The sequence below is a fragment of the Scyliorhinus canicula genome, chromosome 10, assembly GCF_902713615.1.
Source record: "Scyliorhinus canicula chromosome 10, sScyCan1.1, whole genome shotgun sequence".
NCBI lineage: Eukaryota > Metazoa > Chordata > Chondrichthyes > Carcharhiniformes > Scyliorhinidae > Scyliorhinus > Scyliorhinus canicula.
Window position 1 is genome coordinate 82,488,641 of NC_052155.1, and position 21,063 is coordinate 82,509,703.

General features: G+C 43.4%; 1 protein-coding gene across 1 annotated transcript in view; it reads right to left on the reverse strand.

Annotated features, from left to right (window-relative positions):
• kcnq3 (potassium voltage-gated channel, KQT-like subfamily, member 3) overlaps positions 1-20,699 on the reverse strand; it is a 471,023-nt gene extending 450,324 nt beyond the window's left edge. The window contains exon 1 of the mRNA XM_038809241.1: positions 19,935-20,699. Within this exon, the coding sequence (XP_038665169.1) occupies positions 19,935-20,251 (317 nt within the window). The 5' untranslated portion in view covers positions 20,252-20,699. The remainder of the gene's footprint in view (positions 1-19,934) is intronic.
• Positions 20,700-21,063: the final 364 nt, after the last annotated feature.

A 21,063-nucleotide genomic window follows, 5' to 3' on the forward strand; every position in this document is an offset into this window, starting at 1 on the left:
CGAAATTAATGTTAATTGATCTGTAACATAGGACATTCAAAACATACAACATTGTCTGTTGGACACTGGGATGTATAAACAATGAGAAAAAGATTCATTTACACCACAGTGACTGTAAAATATTCATGATATTGCACCGCATTCTATGTGGTCTCCTAAGGGATTCTATTTTATTTAAATTTTAATAATATGTTTTTCTCCAGCCTCTGAACACAGCACTAGATTTTCATGGTGTTACTTTGATAATTTTCTTGCTTTTTGTGGCAAGGCATTTGCACTTATTTACGCAGAAATGTGCTGAAATGCAACGACTTAGCAATGCAATTGCCTTAATGTAAAAGAAAGACTGAAATTAAACTGATTTTATTTTCTGGAACAACAGAAATGAGCTTAGAAATGGCATGGACACACAATGGTGGACAGTTACAAAAATTGAAAAGCTGAAGGGCACAGCAATATCAACAAAAAGAGCAACTAATATTTACAAATGTGTCCCGCTCAGAATATAAAAACAAATAGCTAAAGTTTCTACAAATATATAAAATGAAAAAGAGTAGCTAAGATAAACATTGATCTTTTAGAGGATGAGAAGGGGGATTTAATAATGGGAAATGAGCAATGTCTGAAGCATTGAAAAGGTATTTTGTGTCAGTCTTCACAGTGGAAGACACAAATGACGTGCCAATAATTGTTGGCAAGGAGGCCATGGCAGATGAGGACCTATAAACAATCATTATCACTATGGAGGTAGTGTTGGGCAAGCTAATGAGGCTAAAGGTAGACAAGTCCCCTGAATCTGATGGAATCCATCCCAGGGCACTAAAAGAGATGGCGGGGGAAATAGCAAATGCACTCGTGGTAATTTACCAAAATTCGCTGGGTGCTTTGGTCGTTCCAGCAGATTGGAAAAGAGCAAATGTGACGCCACTGTTCAAAAAAGGAGGTAGACAAAAGGCAGGCAACTATAGGCTGGTTAGCTTAACTCCTGTAGTGGGGAAAATGCTTGAATCTATCATGAAGGAAGAAATAGCGAGTCATCTGGACAGAAATTGTCCCACTATGCAGGTGTAGCATGGTTCATGAAAGGCAGGTCATGTTTGACTAATTTAGTGGAATTCTTTGAGGACATTACGAGCATGGTGGACAACAGGGAACTGGTGCATGTGGTGTATCTGGATTTCAAGAAGGCATTCAACAAAATGCCGTACAAAATGCTGCTGCATGAGATAAAGGTGCATGGCGTTACATTAATGCATTAGCGTGGATAAAGGATTGATTAATTGACAGAAAGCAAAGAGTGGGGCTAAATGGGTGTTTTTCTGGTTGGTGATCATTGAGTGGCTAGTGGTGTGCCTTAGGGATCAGTGCTGGGCCCACAATTGTTCACAATTTACATGGATGATCTGGAGTTGGGGACGAAGCGTAATATGTCAAAGTTCACAAATGACACCAAGGTGAGTGGTAGAGCCAAGTGTGCAGAGGACACTGATAGTTTGCAGAAGGATATAGAGTTTAAGTGAGTGGGGAAGGGTCTAGCAGATGGAGTTTCATTTTGGTAATTGTGAAGTCATCCATTTTGGTAGAAATAACAGCAAAATGGACTATTATTTAAATTGTAAAAAATTGCAGCATGCTGCTGTGCAGAGAGACCTGGGTGTCCTTGTGCATGAATTGCAAAACATTGATTGCAGGTACAGCAAGTTATTAAGAAGGCAAGTGGAAATTTGTTCTACATTGCTAGAGGGATGGAGTGTAAAAGCAGGGAGGTTATGTTGCTACTGTATCGGGCGCTGGTGAGGCCACATCAGGAGTACTGTGTACAGTTTTGGTTTCCTTACTTGAGAACGTATGTACTGCCACTGGAGGGGATGCAGAGGAGATTCACTAGGTTGACTCTGGAGTTGAGAGGATTAGTCTATGAGGAGAGACTAAGCAGACTAGGACTATACTCATTGGAATTTAGAAGAATGAGGGGGGATCTTATGGAAACTTATAAAATTATGAAGGGAAGTGATAGGATAGAAGCAGGGAGGTTGTTTCCCCTGGCGGGTGAAACTAGAACTAGGGGACATAGCCTCAAAATAAGAGGGAGCAGATTTAGGACTGAGTTGAGGAGGAACGTCTTCACCCAAAAGGTTGTGATTCTGTGGAATTCACTGTCCAGTAAAGCAGTTGAGGCTACCTCGTTGAATGTTTTTAAGGCAAAGATAGATAGATTTTTGAACAGTAAAGGAGTTAAGGGTTATGGTGAGTGGGTGGGTAAGTGGAGCTGAGTCCACAAAAAGATCAGCTATGATATTATTGAATGGCGGAGCAGGCTCAAGTGGCTAGATGCTCTATTCCTGCTCCTAGTTCTTAAGTTTTTATGTTACGCTGGCATTTGCCATTTGGAAGTAAAGTGCCGAAACATAGTAGTAATAATGGGCGAAATTCTCCGACCCCCACGACAGGTCGGAGAATAGCGGGAGGGCCTTCCCGACATTTTTCCCGCCCTCCCGCTATTCTCCCCCCCCCCACCCCCGCCCAACTACCGACACGAATCGGTGCCGCCGTTTTTTTACGGCCGGCAGCGATTCACAGCTGTTCGATGGGCCGAAGTCCCAGCCCTTTACGCTGTTTTTACGAACGGCAAACAGACCTGGTCTGGCCGTTCGTAAAAACGGCGGGAACAACTCGCTTTTTATAACCATGGCACCAATTGGCACGGCAGTACCACGGCCGTGCCAAGCGTGCCATGGGCCCGCGATCGGTGGGCACCGATCATGGGCAGCGGGCCCGCTGCCCGCGCACGATTTGTCCTTCCGCCGCCCCGCAGTATCCATTCGTGGGGCGGCTGAGGGGCATCCCGGCCCGCGCATGCGCGGGTTTCGCGCAAATACGCGATGACATCATCCGCGCATTCGCGGGTTGGAGTCTTCCAATCCGCGCAAGCGCGGCTGACGTCATATGACGCGTCAGCCGGCGCTAACTTCGGCAAGCGGGCTTAACGAATTTCGTTAAGCCCGTGATGCCGGAGCTTGCGGCGTCGGGCTGCTAGCCCCGACCGGGGACCAGAATCGGTTCCCGGTTGGGAAGGGGCGCGCTGGCATCAAACCCGCCCGGGTTTGACGCCAGCCTTACGATTTCTCCCGTTTTGGGAGAATCGCGCCCAATGAATTCCAAAACCAGACGATTAGGCTAGTACTTTTGTGACAGCAACCAAGGAACTGAAATAGTGCGTTATCACCCAGCTGCAAGGATGGGCAAACCACACAGTGGATGCCAAGCATTTTGCAGAAGGCAGGGACCAGCCAGAAATGGAACCAACAACATAGGAAAAATAAAATTGGGATTCTGCAAATGAAGTTTCAGCAATTAAGTGATCAATTAAAGATCAGGGCCTTGAGGGTAGCAATCTCAGCACTACTCCCACACATCATTATATAGAATATCAAGACAGGGGAGCATTTTCTGTACTGTAAGCTTCTGTAACAGAATCTGACCAGTTTCCCTTCTTGGCTTATTTCCTGTATGCTCCATACATGCAGGAGGCTCTGGATTTGGCAGTCCCATTCAGTCACTTTCTGAGGACATATTTGTTTTGAATTTTCACCATCTCCTTCTGGAATGTCTGCTCTGTTATTGCCTTAAGTAGCTGCTTCTCGTGCATTTTTCGAAATCACAGGCCGGCTTCGAAAAATTGTCCTTTTCCCAGTTGAAACCCTTGACTCTAGGTCTACCTTTATCCTTTTCCATTACTTCACTCAGTACAAATGAATTATGATCACCAACACCAAAATGCTTTTCCACCTACAGCTTCATTCCCTAAATCTTGTCGAGGATTGCCCTTTTCTCTTCTGATGAAGGGTCATTGGCCTCAAAGTTAACTCTGCTTTTCTCTCCTCAGATATTGCCTGATCTGCTGACTATTTCCTGCATCTTCTGTTTTTATATCAGATTTTCACCATCCCCCATAATTTGCTTGCGCCTTTTTTCTTTACTGTGTGCTGGCTGAAAACAAGGTTTCCTGAATGCATGCAAGCGTTCCGGTCTTCAATATTTACTGGATACTCGATAAAATCATCTAACTTCCCAAGCTTTGTCATCTCCAAGGTAACATACACCGCACCATTCAGTGTGACGGCTCCATCTCCAACATTTTGGAGATCAAGGACTCCGGCTAGGCCCTACACTGTTTGGTGTCTTGTTTCCCTTAAAGGCCAATGCTTTCCCTGCTGACATGGAAGGAGTGTATCTCCACACAGGACCAGGGAGAAAAGTCATGGGCTCTGGTGCTTCTCTGATTTACGGGTGTTACGAATCATGCTGATGTTATCTAGAACATAGAACATAGAACAGTACAGCACAGAACAGGTCCTTCGGCCCTCGATGTTGTGCCGAGCAATGATTACCCTACTCAAACCCACGTATCCACCCTATACCCGTAACCCAACAACCCCCCCCCCCCCCCCTTAACCTTACTTTTTAGGACACTACGGGCAATTTAGCATGGCCAATCCACCTAACCCGCACATCTTTGGACTGTGGGAGGAAACCGGAGCACCCGGAGGAAACCCACGTACACACGGGGAGGACGTGCAGACTCCGCACAGACAGTGACCCAACCGGGAATTGAACCTGGGACCCTGGAGCTGTGAAGCATTTATGCTAACCACCATGCTACCGTGCTGCCCTCTGTGAGGGCATCCCGGTGAGTGGGAGTGTATAGTTTTGTTTTTGGAATGGTATGAGGAATCAAGGGAAAGACCAGTGAGAATAAGCAGGCCTGCCATTGTGTAACAATTACTAAAGGAATTTAAGGAAAGATAAATGAACACAAACAGGACTGCAATACTCGAAGCCAATTAGGTATATAAACCTCTAAACGCACACAGTTTATATAGAACGTACCCCTTATCTAATATATATCTGTGATCCCTGAACTTCTTAAGACTTCCCCGTTCCCCAAACAAAATCCAAATTAAATAGATCTATGAATTCAATCCAGCTTATAATTACTACACAATACAAGGTTGATGGTCAAGTCTGGGAAACAGCTTTTCCTGATCCAGCGAATATATTAAACCTCCCCTTGCAAAGGTTTCTGCACTTCCTTAGCTCCAGCATTTAGATACTTTAGGTGTAAAATGTGGCCTCCAGGCTGCTAGCTGGAAACTGGCTTGTCTGATTCTGAGGCCGCTAGATGTCAACTGGCCTCCCTTGCTTCTGAGGGTCCTGACAGTTATACACTTGTTCCACGTTGATCCTGTCTTTTGTGTATTTGACAGTCTTCTCCTGTCGAATTCCTTGACTCTAGACATCAGCATGTGTCTATCTCAATCATCCAGGTAAGCTATTTCTATTCATAAGATATTCACTTCTATGTAAATGTTTTTATTCTCATTATTGAGAGAGATGCTTCTCATCCAGCCTTTTGAATACTTGCTACTGCTGTCACTAGGCAGATTTCTACCTGTTGCTGGGCATGTTGCATTCCATTATATATTGTTACATTTCTGTTGCTGCAGTTACTATACAAATTCATGCCATGGGGCTCTTTAACCCTCCATCCGTTGGGTCCCCAGAATTGGGAATCATACTTACAGTGGGGCTGTACTGCTTCATCTAGGTTGAACAAAACCCCACGGTTTTTGTACACTATGCCACTATTTATAAAGCCCATTGAAAGCTCAGATTTCAAGATGATGTGCTTCACAACCACGGCATTGTCACACAACTCCATCATTCAGATTATGCAACTATCTCTGCTTCTTAAAGCTGGTCCTATGCAATATTGAGGCAGCAACATCCAATAGACTTGAACCTTAAACACTGCAAACAACAATTCCATGTCCATGTGAGAATATTAGACTAACTGCGGCATATTTTATTCGCTCATGACAACTAGTTTCAATTCCAAGTTTAAAAGTGACAAAACATTCCAGTAAATTTGCACCAACCAAATCTCTTGCAATAATGTGCTGTTATGATCCACACAAGTGGGCTTTGTTATTAGAAAAATTATACTTTGCATTGAGTGATATATATTTTCTAATTTTAAATTGAAACTAACCACACTTACACATGCCCAGCATGGAATAAATAATAAGAGAGCAAAGTACTGGCAGTCTGACAAATAAACAGAAAATGCTGGCAATACACAGCAAGTGAAGCAGCATCTGTGGAGAGAAAAAGAGTTAATGCTTCAGGTGCACAAATTACAATGGTTCTGATGAAGGCTCACTGACCTCTGTTTCTCTCTGCACAGCACTGCCATGCATGCTGATCATTTCCAACACTTCCTGTTTCTATTGGAGCAAAAAATAATCCCTATTGCCAGCCCTCCAAAAGGCAATCATTACCTTATGAGCCTCTCATTCTCCTTCAGCTAGAAACTCAGCAGCAGCTGCCTGGGATGAAGAAAATATAAACACCATCAAAGCAATAAATTGATCATTTGAAAAATAAGTAATTAATAAAACACACCACGAAGAAATGCCAAGCAACAGAGCTAACTGATAAATCAGTTTCTGCCTTTTTGTTTAATAAGCCAGAACTAGAGATAGACAAAGCCGCAGGTCCTGGTCACCAGTGAATGGGGTGGGAACCGCGGCCAAGCTAAGGAGGTGGGTTTAACGAACACCAATCTTGCATTTGCCCCTGGTTGTGCTCAGTCCAAGCTGGCCTTAGTGGAATTCATATGAAAGTGGATCAGAAGTGGGTTGCTTTATAGCCAGTTAGTGCTTTTAAGTTGCAGTCAATGTTATAATGTAAGCAATGTTATCAAATGGCAGAGCAGGGTCAAGGAGCCGAAAGGCCTTCTCTTGCTCCCAATACATGCTCATACGTCATTCTGGGATGGATAAGATGAACTTGGCTAGCTGGATTTTGTCATTCATTATTATTTTATGAACAGAGGATGGAATCATGACGGGAGTTCTGTTTATTTTGTTGCTAATGGAGATTTATCAAGAAGGCTTTGTGGATGAAATTGCCAAGACCAGAATGTGTAATAGGTTCATAGTGAATCAGTAACCGTTTTTATACTGCATATGATTCTCAAGTGTTTTTTCCATTCACTTCAATCTTGTCCTTTTGCCGACTTACATAGGAACACAGCGAGTTTCACAAATTCACCACCCTCTGCGAGAAGTAGTTCCTGCTCTTCTCAGTTCTAAATCTACCACCTCTCAACTTATATCTGTGACCTCTCATTCTAGATTGCCCTATAAGGGGAACATTTGGTTTTTGTTTACTTTATCAATCTCTTTCAGTATTTTATATACCTCAATCAGATCCCGTCTCATCCTTATACACTCCAGCGAGTATAAACCTAAACTGTTTAACCTCTCCTCATACGTTAATCCTTTCATCCCTGGAATCAATCTGGGTGAATCTCCTCTGGACTGCCTCCAATGCCATCACATCCTTCCTCAAATAAGGAGACCAAAACTGGGCACAATACCTATCATCCCACTCTATCTTGGCGCTTTTTATGGGTTTTTTGAGATATTGAAATATTGTTGTGCTGCATAGTTGATATTGAAAATATATTGTAGTTAAAAGCAGCAATCAGCAGTCTTAACACTTGTTAATCAGGAAACATAGGTTCAGCTGTGAACCATTCAGTCTTTTTCCTCTGGCCCCTTAAATGCTGTGTCCCGCATGGGTGGGCAGTGGCATAGTGGTATTGTCACTGGACTAGTAATTCAGAAACCCAGGGTAATGCTCTGGGGTTGAATCCTACCACTGCAGGTGGTGAAATTTGAATTCATTAAAAATCTGGAATTAAAAGCTTAATGATGACCATGAAACCATTGCCGATTGTCTTTAAAACCCATCTGGTTCACTAATGTCGTTCAGGGAAGGAACTCTGCCATCCTTACCTGGTCTGGCCTACATGTGACTCCAGACCCGCACGCAATGCGGTTGGCTTTAACTGCCCCGACTGAAATAGCCTATCAAGCACTCAGTTCGAAGGCAACAAATGCTGGCCCAGCCCAGCCTCAGATACCCACATCACAAGAACGAATAAAAAAAATAAGAGACACCCAAGGACTTCAACACTTCTCATTGTCAGTTCAGACAAATGCTGTTCAATCATTTAACTATGTTGCTCAGGAGTCATTTGATCATTCCATCCTACGAGATTACTGCTGCAACAGAATCTAATTAAATCCCTTGTATAAAATAATTATATTGAATATATTGAATAATATAAGGCAGGAGAAAGTCTTCTGCTTCTTCTACAGAATGGAAAAGGTCTTGTGCAGTTCATCTGGGTTGCAAAATTGAATATTTCACCCAAATATGAATTTACTGTCACCATGTCCATCTGATACAATGTGCAGAACATTCTCATGAAGGCTCATACTATCTGCACTGTGTTATAAATAACTAATGGGATATTTTCCTGTCAACTTAATACAATTTTAGCACAATGCTACTAAAGTAAAAATTGTACTTTCTGGTTTGTTTAATAATCATGGTGGGATCGACTATAGAGCGCACAGAAAGTTACACCATTACATTGTTGCTGTTCTTAATATTAATGACCCATTATACATGTATATCGATTGTGTTTATAACCAGGTACCAACAATGGGCGTGATCATTTTATGAGGTCCTGTGATTGTTTGATTAATTGATTGGTGAATCTTGAAAGAGGAGAAATATTATGCATGATTGAGGGGAGGGATAAAGGAGGAGGTGGCTCTAAGGGGCTTGGAAATGGGAGAAGCATCAGAGCCCATGATTTCTCTCTCTGGCCCTGCTCACATTGACTCACTCCCACACACACCCATTCTCTCTTTGTAGCTTTCATGAAAAAGCCCAAACATCTCCAGCGGGATTCTCCGTCGGCGGGATTCTCCACCCCGCCAGCAGAACACCCACGCCGTGCATTTCCCGATGGCATGGGGTAGCCCACAATGGGGAATCCCATTTGCTGGCTACGGGAACGGAGAATCCCGCCGCTGGCGTGGGCGCGCTGCGCCGGAAAACGGTGACGATGAGGCGGAGAATCCCGCCTCTCAAGCTTCTCTTCCTAACTCTGCCTCCTCACCCTTCATAACGTGCTGTGAACCTGCAATGCCCCATTTCTATTACGTAGATATTCTCTGAGGGTGCTCAATGTTGCACAGTATACGGCCTACTGCATTTTCCACATCCAGTTTTCACACATTAACCCCAGGGCCTGAGGTGCCTGGAGATTTTTCTCGCTGAGGAGGAGTAAGACACTGTGAAGGTGGCAAGACATGCTTCCTCTCATCTCTGTGTATCACTCCAAGTGACCTGTGGCTCACTGTTGCCCCAACTGCTGTTCCTCCTGCCCTCCCCAGCCTGCTCCATCATCTTGACTCCTATTATTAAAAGATATGGCCATGCAGACCTGGGATCTCAAACCAATAACCACGTATACCACAGAACTTTGGTGTTGGTCTGAAAGCACATTGAGGCCACTTGAAAGAGCGGGCGGTAGTGCCTGACCTCCGCCCCCCACCCCCCCGCCCCCCCCCCCCCCCAACACCCCACCGAAGGCATGGGTCACTGTGAGTAGCACTGAATGCAACCCCATATCCTAGACCCTCCTGTCCTCAACCTATCAGGAAAAAAAGGCAAGGTGAAAATGTGGCATGTCCTGATCAGGGAACATCTGCATGCTGATGATGCTTCATTAGTTGCCCAGACAGAAGTTCCACTCCAAAGGCTCATGGATCATCTGTCCCATACCTGCGACAGTGTCGAGAAAACCGCAGTTATATAACATTGTGTTTTGTCTCCGCCTCTGATGATACTTAATAACTCACCACTGGAAGCAATCAGCAAATTCTAATGCCTTGGATTTATGATGATAGACAATCTGACTCTTGGCAAAGATCTTAGCACACGCATTGGGAAATCAGCGACCAACTTTGTCAACTAATAGAAGTATGAAAAATAAAGCAGGCTCACAAGACCAATATCCTCATCTACAAGACTCTGTATCAAAACATTGATGTTGGCAGCGAACATGAACAACTTACTCCAACCAAAACAATGTTTAATAACTTTTTTCACCGATGATTATGGCACAACCTTGGCATCACATGGAATGGAAAGACACAGTCGCCAGTGAAGCAATCCTTTCTAGAGCAAGCATGCCAAGCATGCTAGTGCTGACCAAGCAGGAGGCTTTGCTGACTTGGGTACGTGCACAGGATGAGATATCCTACACAGGGAGGTGGCCCGTCACCACAGATTATCAGGCAGCCCATATCTCCGATTCATGGATGCCATCAGAAGGGACATGAAGGCCGTCAACAAACATGACAGGTGGGAATCTCCAGCTGACAATCAATGCAAATGGGGAAACCAGTTATGGGCAGAGACTCACCACCACAACAACAACATGGGGTTTCAGAAGCTCCAAAACAGGCCCTCTTTCTGCAAACAACGTGTTAGTAAAGATCCTGCATCACTGGCAGGGGACAACCTCATGTGTGGTACTTTGACAGACTTTGCCTCTCCAGAATCAGCTTGTTAAGCCATCAAAAGAAGTTCAACAATTGGTCTCGCCTCAAAAGTTCCGAAGCTGCATTCACCTTTCGTAAATGGTATGTCAACCAACCTATATGTTTTACAATGATTCTATCCAATTTAATTAGATTCATTTTAATACCCTACTATTACTAATTTATTGAGTTTGTACTTCTCAGAAATTTCCCTACATATTTGTTCTTTTATTTACTGCCCCTGCCCACCCACTCACTGGGGAATCTAGCAGTGTGAATGTCACGGGACCCACAAACTCTGAAGTACTTGGATCCCATCATGAGATAATTAGTGGATGTTTATGGCATATTATGGCACAGTGGTTGGTTTAGCTCACTGGGCTAAATCGCTGGCTTTTAAAGCAGACCAAGCAGGCCAGCAGCACGGTTTTATTCCCGTACCAGCCTCCCCAGACAGGCGTCGGAATGTGGCGACTAGGGGCTTTTCACAGTAACTTCATTGAAGCCTACTCGTGACAATAAGTGATTTTCATTTCATTTTCATTACAGGTATTAAATCTGCCTGGTTTCAAGCTTATGTTTACAATATTAACTTCATATGTCAGAAAGCCATGGCATATGCCTTCATGAATATACTCTAGGCTGAGATCGATACATTTTTTGACTCTCAGTGAATCAAGTAAAGTTGAGGTCAAGGGCCAGCCATGATCTTATTACCATGGATGCCAGTGTATAAATCGACCGTTGAAGCCTCCAAAAATCATTCCAAAACTGGAGATTGACTTATACACTAAGTATAAAGTTTGAGCCACCAATTTGGGTGGTCGCCATCTTGAAATGTAAAACAAAACATTGATAATCCGTATGAAATTAATATGGCACAATTTATTGAAAACAATAATTGTGCAACGATATCATTTTAAAAGCATTTTAAAACCTGTCAAATGCATTACCTCTGGCATCCCTGATGCAAAGAGTTCATCGAATTAATTCAGAGTCACTTTGACCATGGCATCATTGTAGGGATCCGACTGTGGATCAGATGTGATGTTTATGTTTTCAGAATCATCCCTCCACAATAAATCATCATCTTCCTTTCCAATGATCTGATGATATTTTGAGCACTAATAATATCCACAATTTTAGGACAAAACCACACAAAACAAATGATCATACTGCCACTCTTTTGTGAAGATTTTTTTCTCCATCACCCATCCACCTATTCTATTTGGCGCTAACATGATTAGCTACTTGAAGTGGTGGCATTGTTAGTCAAGGACAGTATTACGGTGGCTGAGAGGACATTTGATGAGGACTCGAATACTGAGGTAGTATGGGCTGAGTTAAGAAACAGGAAAGGAGAGGTCACCCTGTTAGGGCTTTTCTATAGGCCTCCGAAAAGTTCCAGAGATGTAGAGGAAAGGATTGCAAAGATGATTCTGGATAGGAGTGAAACTGACAGGGTAGTTGTTATGGGGGACTTTAACTTTCCAAATATTGACTGGAAACACTATAGTTCGAGTACTTTAGATGGGTCCGTTTTTGTCCAATGTGTGCAGGAGGGTTTCCTGATGCAGTATGTAGACAGGCCAGCGAGAGGCGAGGCCGTATTGGATTTGGTACTGGGTAATGAACCAGGACAGATGTTAGATTTGGAGGTAGGTGAGCATTTTGGTGATAGTGACCACAATTCGATTACGTTTACTTTAGCGATGGAAAGGGATAGGTATAAACCGCAGGGCAAGAGTTATTGCTGGGGGAAAGGCAATTATGATGCGATGAGGCAAGACTTAGGATGCATCGCCTGGATAGGAAAACTGCAGGGGATGGACACAATGGAAATGTAGAGCATGTTCAAGGAACAGCTACTGCGTGTCCTTGATAAGTATGTACCTGTTAGGCAGGGAGGAAGTGGTCGCGCGAGGGAACCATGGGTTACTAAAGCAGTTGAAACACTTGTCAAGAGGAAGAAGGAGGCTTATGTGAAGATGAGATGTGATGGTTCAGTTGGGTCGCTTGAGAGTTACAAGTTAGCTAGGAAGGCTCTAAAGAGAAAGCTAAGAAGAGCCAAGTGAGGACATGAGAAGTCTTTGGTAGGTAGGATCAAGGATAACCCTAAAGCTTTCTATAGGTATGTCAGGAATAAAAGAATGACTAAGGTAAGAGTAGGGCCAGTCAAGGACAGTAGTGGGAAGTTGTGCGTAGCGTCCGAGGAGATAGGAGAGGTGCTAAATGAATATTTTTCGTCAGTATTCACACAGGAAAAAGACAAAGTTGTCGAGGAGAATACTGAGATACAGGCTACTGGACTAGAAGGGCTTGAGGTTCATAAGGAGGAGGTGTTAGCGATTCTGGAAAGTGTGAAAATAGATAAGTCCCTTGGGCCAGATGGGATTTATCCTAGGATTCTCTGGGAAGGTAGGGAGGAGATTGCTGAGCCTTTGGCTTTGATCTTTAAGTCATCTTTGTCAACAGGAATAGTGCCAGAGGACTGGAGGATAGCAAATGTTGTCCCCTTGTAAAAGAAGGGGAGTAGAGATAACCCCGGTAACTATAGACCAGTGAGCCTTACTTCTGTTGTGGGAAAAGTCTTGGAAAGGTTTATAAGAGATAGGATGTATAATCATCTGGAAAGGAATAATTTGATTAGAGATAGTCAACATGGTTCTGTGAAGGGTAGGTCGTGCCTCACAAACCTCATTGAGTTCTTCGAGAAGGTGACCAAGCAGGTGGATGAGGGTAAAGCAGTTGATGTGGTGTATATGGATTTCAGTAAAGCGTTTGATAAGGTTCCCCACGGTAGGCTATTGCAGAAAAAACAGAGGCATGGGATTCAGGGTGATTTAGCAGTTTGGATCAGAAATTGGCTAGCTGATAGAAGACAAAGAGTGGTGGTAGATGGGAAATGCTCTGACTGGTGTCCAGTTACTAGTGGTGTGCCACAAGGATCTGTTTTGGGGCTGTTGCTGTTTGTTATTTTTATAAATGACCTGGACGAGGGCATAGAAGGATGGGTGAGTAAATTTGCAGATGTCACTAAAGTTGGTGGAGTTGTGGACAGTGCAGAAGGATGTTACAAGTTACAGAGGGACATAGATAAGCTGCAGAGCTGGGCTGACAGGTGGCAAATGGAGTTTAATGCAGAAAAGTGCGAGGTGATTCATTTTGGAAGGAATAACAGGAAGGCAGAGTACTGGGCTAATGGTAAGATTCTTGGTAGTGTAGACGAACAGAGAGATCTCGGTGTCCATGTCCGTAGATCCCTGAAAGTTGTCACCCAGGTTGAGAGGGTTGTTAAGAAGGCATACGGTGTGTTAGCTTTTATTGGTAGAGGAATTGAGCTTCGGAGCCATGAGGTCATGTTGCAGTTGTACAAAACTCTGGTGCGGCCGCATTTGGAGTATTGTGTGCAGTTCTGGTCGCCACATTATAGGAAGGATGTGGAAGCATTGAAAAGGGTACAGAGGAGATTTACAAGAATGTTGCCTGGTATGGAGGGAAGATCATATGAGGAAAGGCTGAAGGACTTGAGGCTGTTTTCGTTAGAGAGAAGGTTAAGAGGGGACTTAATTGAGGCATACAAGATGATCAGAGGATTAAATAGGGTGGACATCGAGAGCCTTTTTCCTCGGATGGTGATGTCCAGCACAAGGGGACATAGCTTTAAATTGAGGGGAGATAGATATAGGACAGATGTCAGAGGTAGGTTCTTTACTCAGAGAGTAGTAAGGGCATGGAATGCCCTGCCTGCAACAGTAGTGGACTCGCCAACATTAAACGCATTCAAATGGTCATTGGATAGGCATATGGACGATAAGGGAATAGTGTAGGGGGACTTTAGAAGGGTATCACAGGACGGTGCAACATCGTGGGCCGAAGGGCCTGTACTGCGCTGTAATGTTCTATGTTCTATGAAGCACGCGTCCAAAGGTTGTCCTACGGACGTTAGACATCCTGCTTTAACTGCAGTGCAGATCAAATTTCTTCACAGGCACCTCATCGGTTATATGGAATCTGAATATGTCCCACAAATATATTCTTTATGGAAGCCACCAGGAGGCCTATTCCTCAAATTATCAACCCATAACTTTACTCCATCCTCATCTATCTAACCATTGTCATGGGCATGCACAAACACCCTTGCACAGAACTTGATGTTCAGCATTGTTTTACATTTGAAAACTACCATAGGCCTTCAGTTAATTCCAAGAGCCATGCAAGTTAATGCTTAACTTTATTAATGTAAGTTAATAAATTCTGTCTTCCCATGTCTTGTGGTTTTCACTGGAACTGTTTTTGAATCTTTCATTTCACAGCTCAGTTGCTTGGCATATTGAAATTCATGGCTGTTTCCCATGCTGCCGATGTGGCATGAAAGGTACATGTGCTTTGGTCATTGTCTGTTGACGAATTGCTAGAAACTGCTATTTTTTGCAGCTGGGCCAATTGGTAATCTCCGAGTGATCTTGGTCTTCTGCTGCAACACCAGACATTTTCCTTCCACAAAACAGCTATGCCAACCAGTTGTTTCTCTGAAATCATTGCTGGATCCAGGATTTCACAGAATCATAGAATTAACAGTGCAGAAGGAGGCCATTTGGCCCATCGAGTCTGTACCGGTCCTTGGAAAGAGCACCAAACGCAAGCCCATGCCTGCACCCTATCCCCGTAACCCAGTAACCCCACCTAATCTTTTTGGGCACTAAGGGCAATTTATCATGGCCAATCCACCTAACCTGCACATCGTTGGAATGTGGGAGGAAATCGGAGCACCTGGAGGAAACCCACGCAGACATGGGGAGAATGTGCAGACTCCGCACAGACGGTAACCCAAGCCAGGAATCAAACTCGGGACCCGGGAACTGTGAAGCAACTGTGCTAACCATCGTGCTGCACACTGCTTGGCACACTCAAGTGCATATATTTGCTTTGCATTTCTACTGACAATGTAATCACTTAATCATTTTAAGTGAGCACCCATTCCGATACTTGTTTCCCAAGGTCAGGCTAGCAACTCACCTCTGTTCTCAAGACACATTTGGTGCGGGATGGATTCTTTCTTCTTCTATTTTTGCATCAGTTTTTTCACAAAAATCAAATTACCTTGCGGCAGCACAGTTATTTGACAGTTAGAAAATGTTACAACTTCAGCTAGAAGCTAGCTTTATGCTCTATTTGTTTTGCTGGAAGATTAATTTCTCTTTGCCCTCTGTGTGGGCATTTCTTGAACTCCCATGCATCTTCCCAGCACAATCCTTATCACCTGCTCTATCCCTTGCGCCCAGCAATAAGATACGTAAATATGAACTTGCAGAATGAAAAAGCGAGACTGCTTACTCATGTGTGTATAGCATGCCCATGTCTGAGAAGGGCAGTGGGTCAGTTTATACACAAGTATATGCTAAATTACAATTTTTGGAGCTGGACAAAGGTGGTCTTGTTTGCCAGGTTTACTTATATGTTGTGATCTACCGTAAATGGTGCAGAAGGCTTTCGGGGCCTTATGGTCTACTCCTGCTCCTATTTCTTATGTTCTTATGTCAGCACCAGTCAGACATCACACTCCAGATGGCACAGTTATTAGAGATGCATAACAATCTGTGAAATGCAGTTTGATAGCAACCAGCATCTTAATCTCCAGCCGAGCATTTTCTAAAGTTATCTCAACAATGAAACCCTCAAATAACCTCAGGCTTGGAGGGGGAGGACAGCTAAACCTAAGAGGAAAGAAAGATGAACCACAGGGGGGGAGGGGGGGGGGGCAGGGGGCAGAAGTGGGGGGGGGGGGGGGAAAGAGGGAAGAGACAGTGAACAAGAGAGGCGAACCAGGGAGGTGGGGGAGAGACAGGGAAATGATAGCCGGAAGGATGGCATGGGAAACGATAACAAACTTGGCATCTACAGGAACAGAGAACCAGGATAATCCAGGCGAAAGACGGGAGGAACGGCCAAAGCGGAGGTGAGCGCGAGACGACAACGGCAGCGAGATGCGTCCGGGAGAAGCAAGTGACAACACCAACACCAGGCCCATTTGAGTATTGCCCTCTGTAATTGTTTCTCCGGCACCCAAATGTATATTTCCCTCCCTGGTCTCCACCCCCACCCCCCCCCCCCCCCCCCCTCCACCCCCACAAACAGTCGCCTACTTATGTGTTGTAAATAATTTTGCCAGTTGTACAGAGTTGCTGCAGTTGAGCTGGTGCATAATACCCTACCAGTTATTTTATTTTATTTTTTATTTTATTTTTTATTATAACTTTTTTTTGGTATGTTTGTGTGTGCCCTTCTCTTCTATAAATATATATATATATCTTATTCTGTATACATAACGGTAAATATACTTTGCTCAAAAAACCAATAAAAAAACATTTATAAAAAAAACCTCAGGCTACATTTACAAACAGCAATTAAACTTAGTGGGTTTTAAGCAGATTAGCTTCAACATTGGTCAATCTTAGCATATATTTAAAAAGAGAAACTAATCTGATGCAGATAATTAGATGTTTATGAGCTTAACTTGTATATGAGTTAAAGTAATGAAAACCATTCACTGGAGGAACACTTGTACAGGAATAATCCAAGAAACTTTTAAAAACATGGTTTCAGTAAAGAAAAGTCACACGTATATAATTCAACTATTTAAGGATGTTAAAAGTAGACATTGGGTTTTCTTGATATAGTTTATCCCAAAGGGTTTTGATAAGATTCCATATAAAAGGTTTCTACTTAAGTCAAAACTTGGAATCATAGAATGATACATTCACTTAATTGTCTCTGCTGGCTCTTTAGCACAACTATCCAACTAGTCTCACTCCCTCCCCCATTACCCTGCCAATGTTTTTCTTCTTCAATTATTGATCCAAATTCCTTTTGAAATGTATTATTAAAACTTCTTTCACCAGTGCATTCCAAATCACAACTTGCTGTGCAGAAACAAAACTTCTCTTGTTGCCACTATTTTTAAGCAATCATCTTGAACCTATGCCTTCTGGTCACTGTCTTTTCCACCAGCAAAAACGATTTCTCAAATGTGGTGCCCAAAATTGAGCACAATAATCCATCTGACGGTGTTTTATGGATTTCTCATAACTTCTTTCTTTTTCATGCCTCTATTGCACAAAGGTAAGAATCCCATATGCTTCTAGGGTAAAATAGGAGATTGGATAGGAAATTAGCTGAAGGACAGGAAACAATGAGATCTTTTGTCAGGCTAGGGGAGCGCTGCAGGTTTAATTGTTCGGATCACTGTTGTGTTTAATTTACGTAAGTGATCTAGGATCAGCTGTGAGATTGTCAAATTTGTGAATAAAGTGGTTACAGCAGTGAAACAGTATGATGCAGCTAAAGATCGGGATTATTTATGCAGACATATGGTAGATGAAATCTCATTCTAAACTGCATGGTGAGTCACATTCACTGAAATAATATGCAATAATACAAAACACAAGAGACTCAGAAAGTAGCAATTCCAAACATGAGAGTGTCACTCTCAAATCAACATGGGGAGCCAATTAAGAGGTGAACAAAATGCTGTGAGAATTTGACCAAAACAGTTATTTAAAGTATAAGGTGTTGTAATCAAGTGAATTGACTTTCCACTACAATCTATCTTTGACTCTGAAGAAACTGGATACATACTTTATAGTCTGAATCACACGGCTTGGGAGTTATTTATTCCTCTACTATCCAAAGACCAAGAGAACACAAAAGAGCTTGTCAATCTCAAGCAACTACATATTGTAGAGTTTCTCTTCAACATTGTGCAAAACTCCACGAACAGATACCGTGCGTGTAAAAAGTCACTTTCCACTTTATAGGGGGTGTAGGCTAATGGGAGCGATCTTTTGTGCTGTGCACAAGAGAATTATTTGACGGAAACAGCACAGATTATGACTTTGATTTACTTTCTATCCATGAACAGAAAACATACTGCATCGTCGTCAGTTCAATATATTTTCATATTTACGCTACATTTTCTGAACTTACATAACCTCTAAAGTGTGGAGTAATGGTACAAATTTCAACAGTACAAATATTTATTTATTTATTTTAAAAAAAAATTTAGTGTACCCAATTCATTTTTTCCAATTAAGGGGCAATTTAGCGTGGCCAATCCACCTAGCCTGCACATCTTTGGGTTGTGGGGGCGAAACCCACGCAAACACGGGGAGAATGTGCAAACTCCACATGGACAGTGACCCAGAGCCAGGATCGAACCTGGGACCTCGGCGCCGTGAGGCTACAGGACTAACCCACTGAGCCACCATGCTGCCCTCAACTGTACAAATATGAAGGAATGGTAACAATTTTCATGAATGCAATAAATATAAAATACGTTAGTTGGCATATTCTGATTTTATTTTGAATTATGCACAAGTGTGTTAACAGATGATATACCCGAATATTGTTTTGCAGACTACACACAACTGTTAAGGTTCACTTTGTGTGTCATGAAGCAAGGGTGGGACACAGCTTCATTGACATGCATTACTTCCTCATGAAATATTGAAAACCCTGATGTTATGACTGTACTTGTATTAGAGTCTACACCTGTGCACATCAATGTGTTTGCCAAGTGTACAAGTACAGGTTAACTCTTTCCATTGCAATGGTTAATGGGGTCTGAATGATGAGAGGGAACATTCCTCCGACCAGGAATAAATGAGGAAAGGGGAGGATAAACTTTACTTTGGACAAAAAGAGTCACCATCCATGCGCAATTTTCAATGGAAAGCAGAGGGGGAAATCATTTTCTACCGAAAACTGAATATGTATTTTTTTTAATCTTATGACATCATAAATTATATTAACAGAATTTTAAAATGTAACTTGCCCATAAAATGTCTCCTACACTTAAGTTATGTATGAACTTAGAAGTACAGGTGAAACTGGTAAAGTCAGTTATTGCATATCACTATCAGGGAGATACCCGACATCGGAGACTCCGCTTCACACGGGTTTAATCTCGTACTCAGCAAGACGCACAAAATTCAGTCCTTAGGTTGACCAATAACAATGCCCTGATCCGTCATCGTGCCAGTTAAACTTCCACAATACTGCATACCCAGGGCACATTTCTCTAAATCAGATTTAGGTGTGGTTCTCTGGCACCAACGCAGAATGAGTCCAGCAACAAAACACATTCGCCTTTGTCATTTAAACTGGAATTGTACAGGATCCGGCAACAGAAACAGCGTAGAGAACAACACCGCGGATTGCTGGCAGTGAATGTGATTAAAAATCGGCCAAATAAAATATACACCGAATGTTGTCAATAAATGATACATTAACGGTAACGAATGGCTGTCATGGTTTGTGTTTGACTGACTTCGGGAGTAAGGATGCCTCATCGCCGGGATTTTTAGGATTAGACAAAGCGAGATGGGTCATTGTAATGACATGCAACAAAACAGGAAGAAATCGCACTGAAATCGCCCGGCTGAAAGCGAGAGAAGGACTTACACGAAGGCATGGTAAACCAGTGCCCATCCTCCAGGTCTCTCCAGCGCATCGTAGATAAAGTTCTGCAGTTTTCTGTAGGTTGCTTTCCTCTTGCTTGGTTGACTGTAGCGTAGGGGTTTGGTCAGGAGGCTGAGACCTTCCTTGGCTCCAGGTTTGCCGTCTTCTCGGCTCCGTCCATCCAGCAGCAAGGCGCCGTCACGGTCCGCCCCGGAGCTCAGCCCCAGTCCCACTATCCCGGGCTCGGAATCAGCGGCGAAGCCCACCCGCAGCCTCCTGCCGTCGCCAGACCCATCACCATTCCTGGACTTGAGCCCCATGGTCAGCAGGCGCGCCGATGCTCACTGTAGGCAGGGTGGCGGAAAGCGTGTGGAAGGCAAATGCCATGGCTCGGAAGTAGAGAGCAGAGCTGAGGCGGAGAGGTCCCATCAGGATGTTTGGGCAGTGGCAATCCCTCTGTCTCTGTCTCTACCCCTCCCTCTGTGAATCAGGTTGGATGCTGAGCATCACATCCCTCACTTTCTGCTTTACCTGTTGTTCTCCTGGAGGCAGCTCTCAATACTGAGTGTTTGCACAGTGTTGTTACCGAGAGGTGGGATGTGGAATTGCTGGGAGGATGTTCCGGGGCGGAAGGAATATTGATGGTTGAAGCCAAAGCTTCAGTCATCGACATCCAGGAAGCACAGAAGCACATTCAGCTCGATCAGCACGTGACCAGCATTACAATCCACATCCCAAAAAGACATTCTCCACGGATCTTACTACAACCAGTTTGAAGGAAGACTTTCATATCCGCAATTTCAATTGGTTTATTTTTTTCAAATAATATGAGCATACTTAAAAGGGCAATGCTTTTGTTTTGGCTCCAACCCATATCACCTCTATCCGCCACCCCTGTATATGTTCAGCCCCCAAATGTTTCCTCTAATATTAGTTTGCTTTTTATTTACGGTAGCAAAGTACCATTATTTTCCACAGATCCCCGCCGTTCTCTAGTAGTCGCACTTTAATCTGGCATAAAATCATTGATTGGTACAGCACAGTTTGGTTTATTTGGTACTGCAACCTTTGAAAGATCCGTCCAATTTAGTCCCACACGCCAACTTTCTCCCAATAACTTTGCAAGATTTTC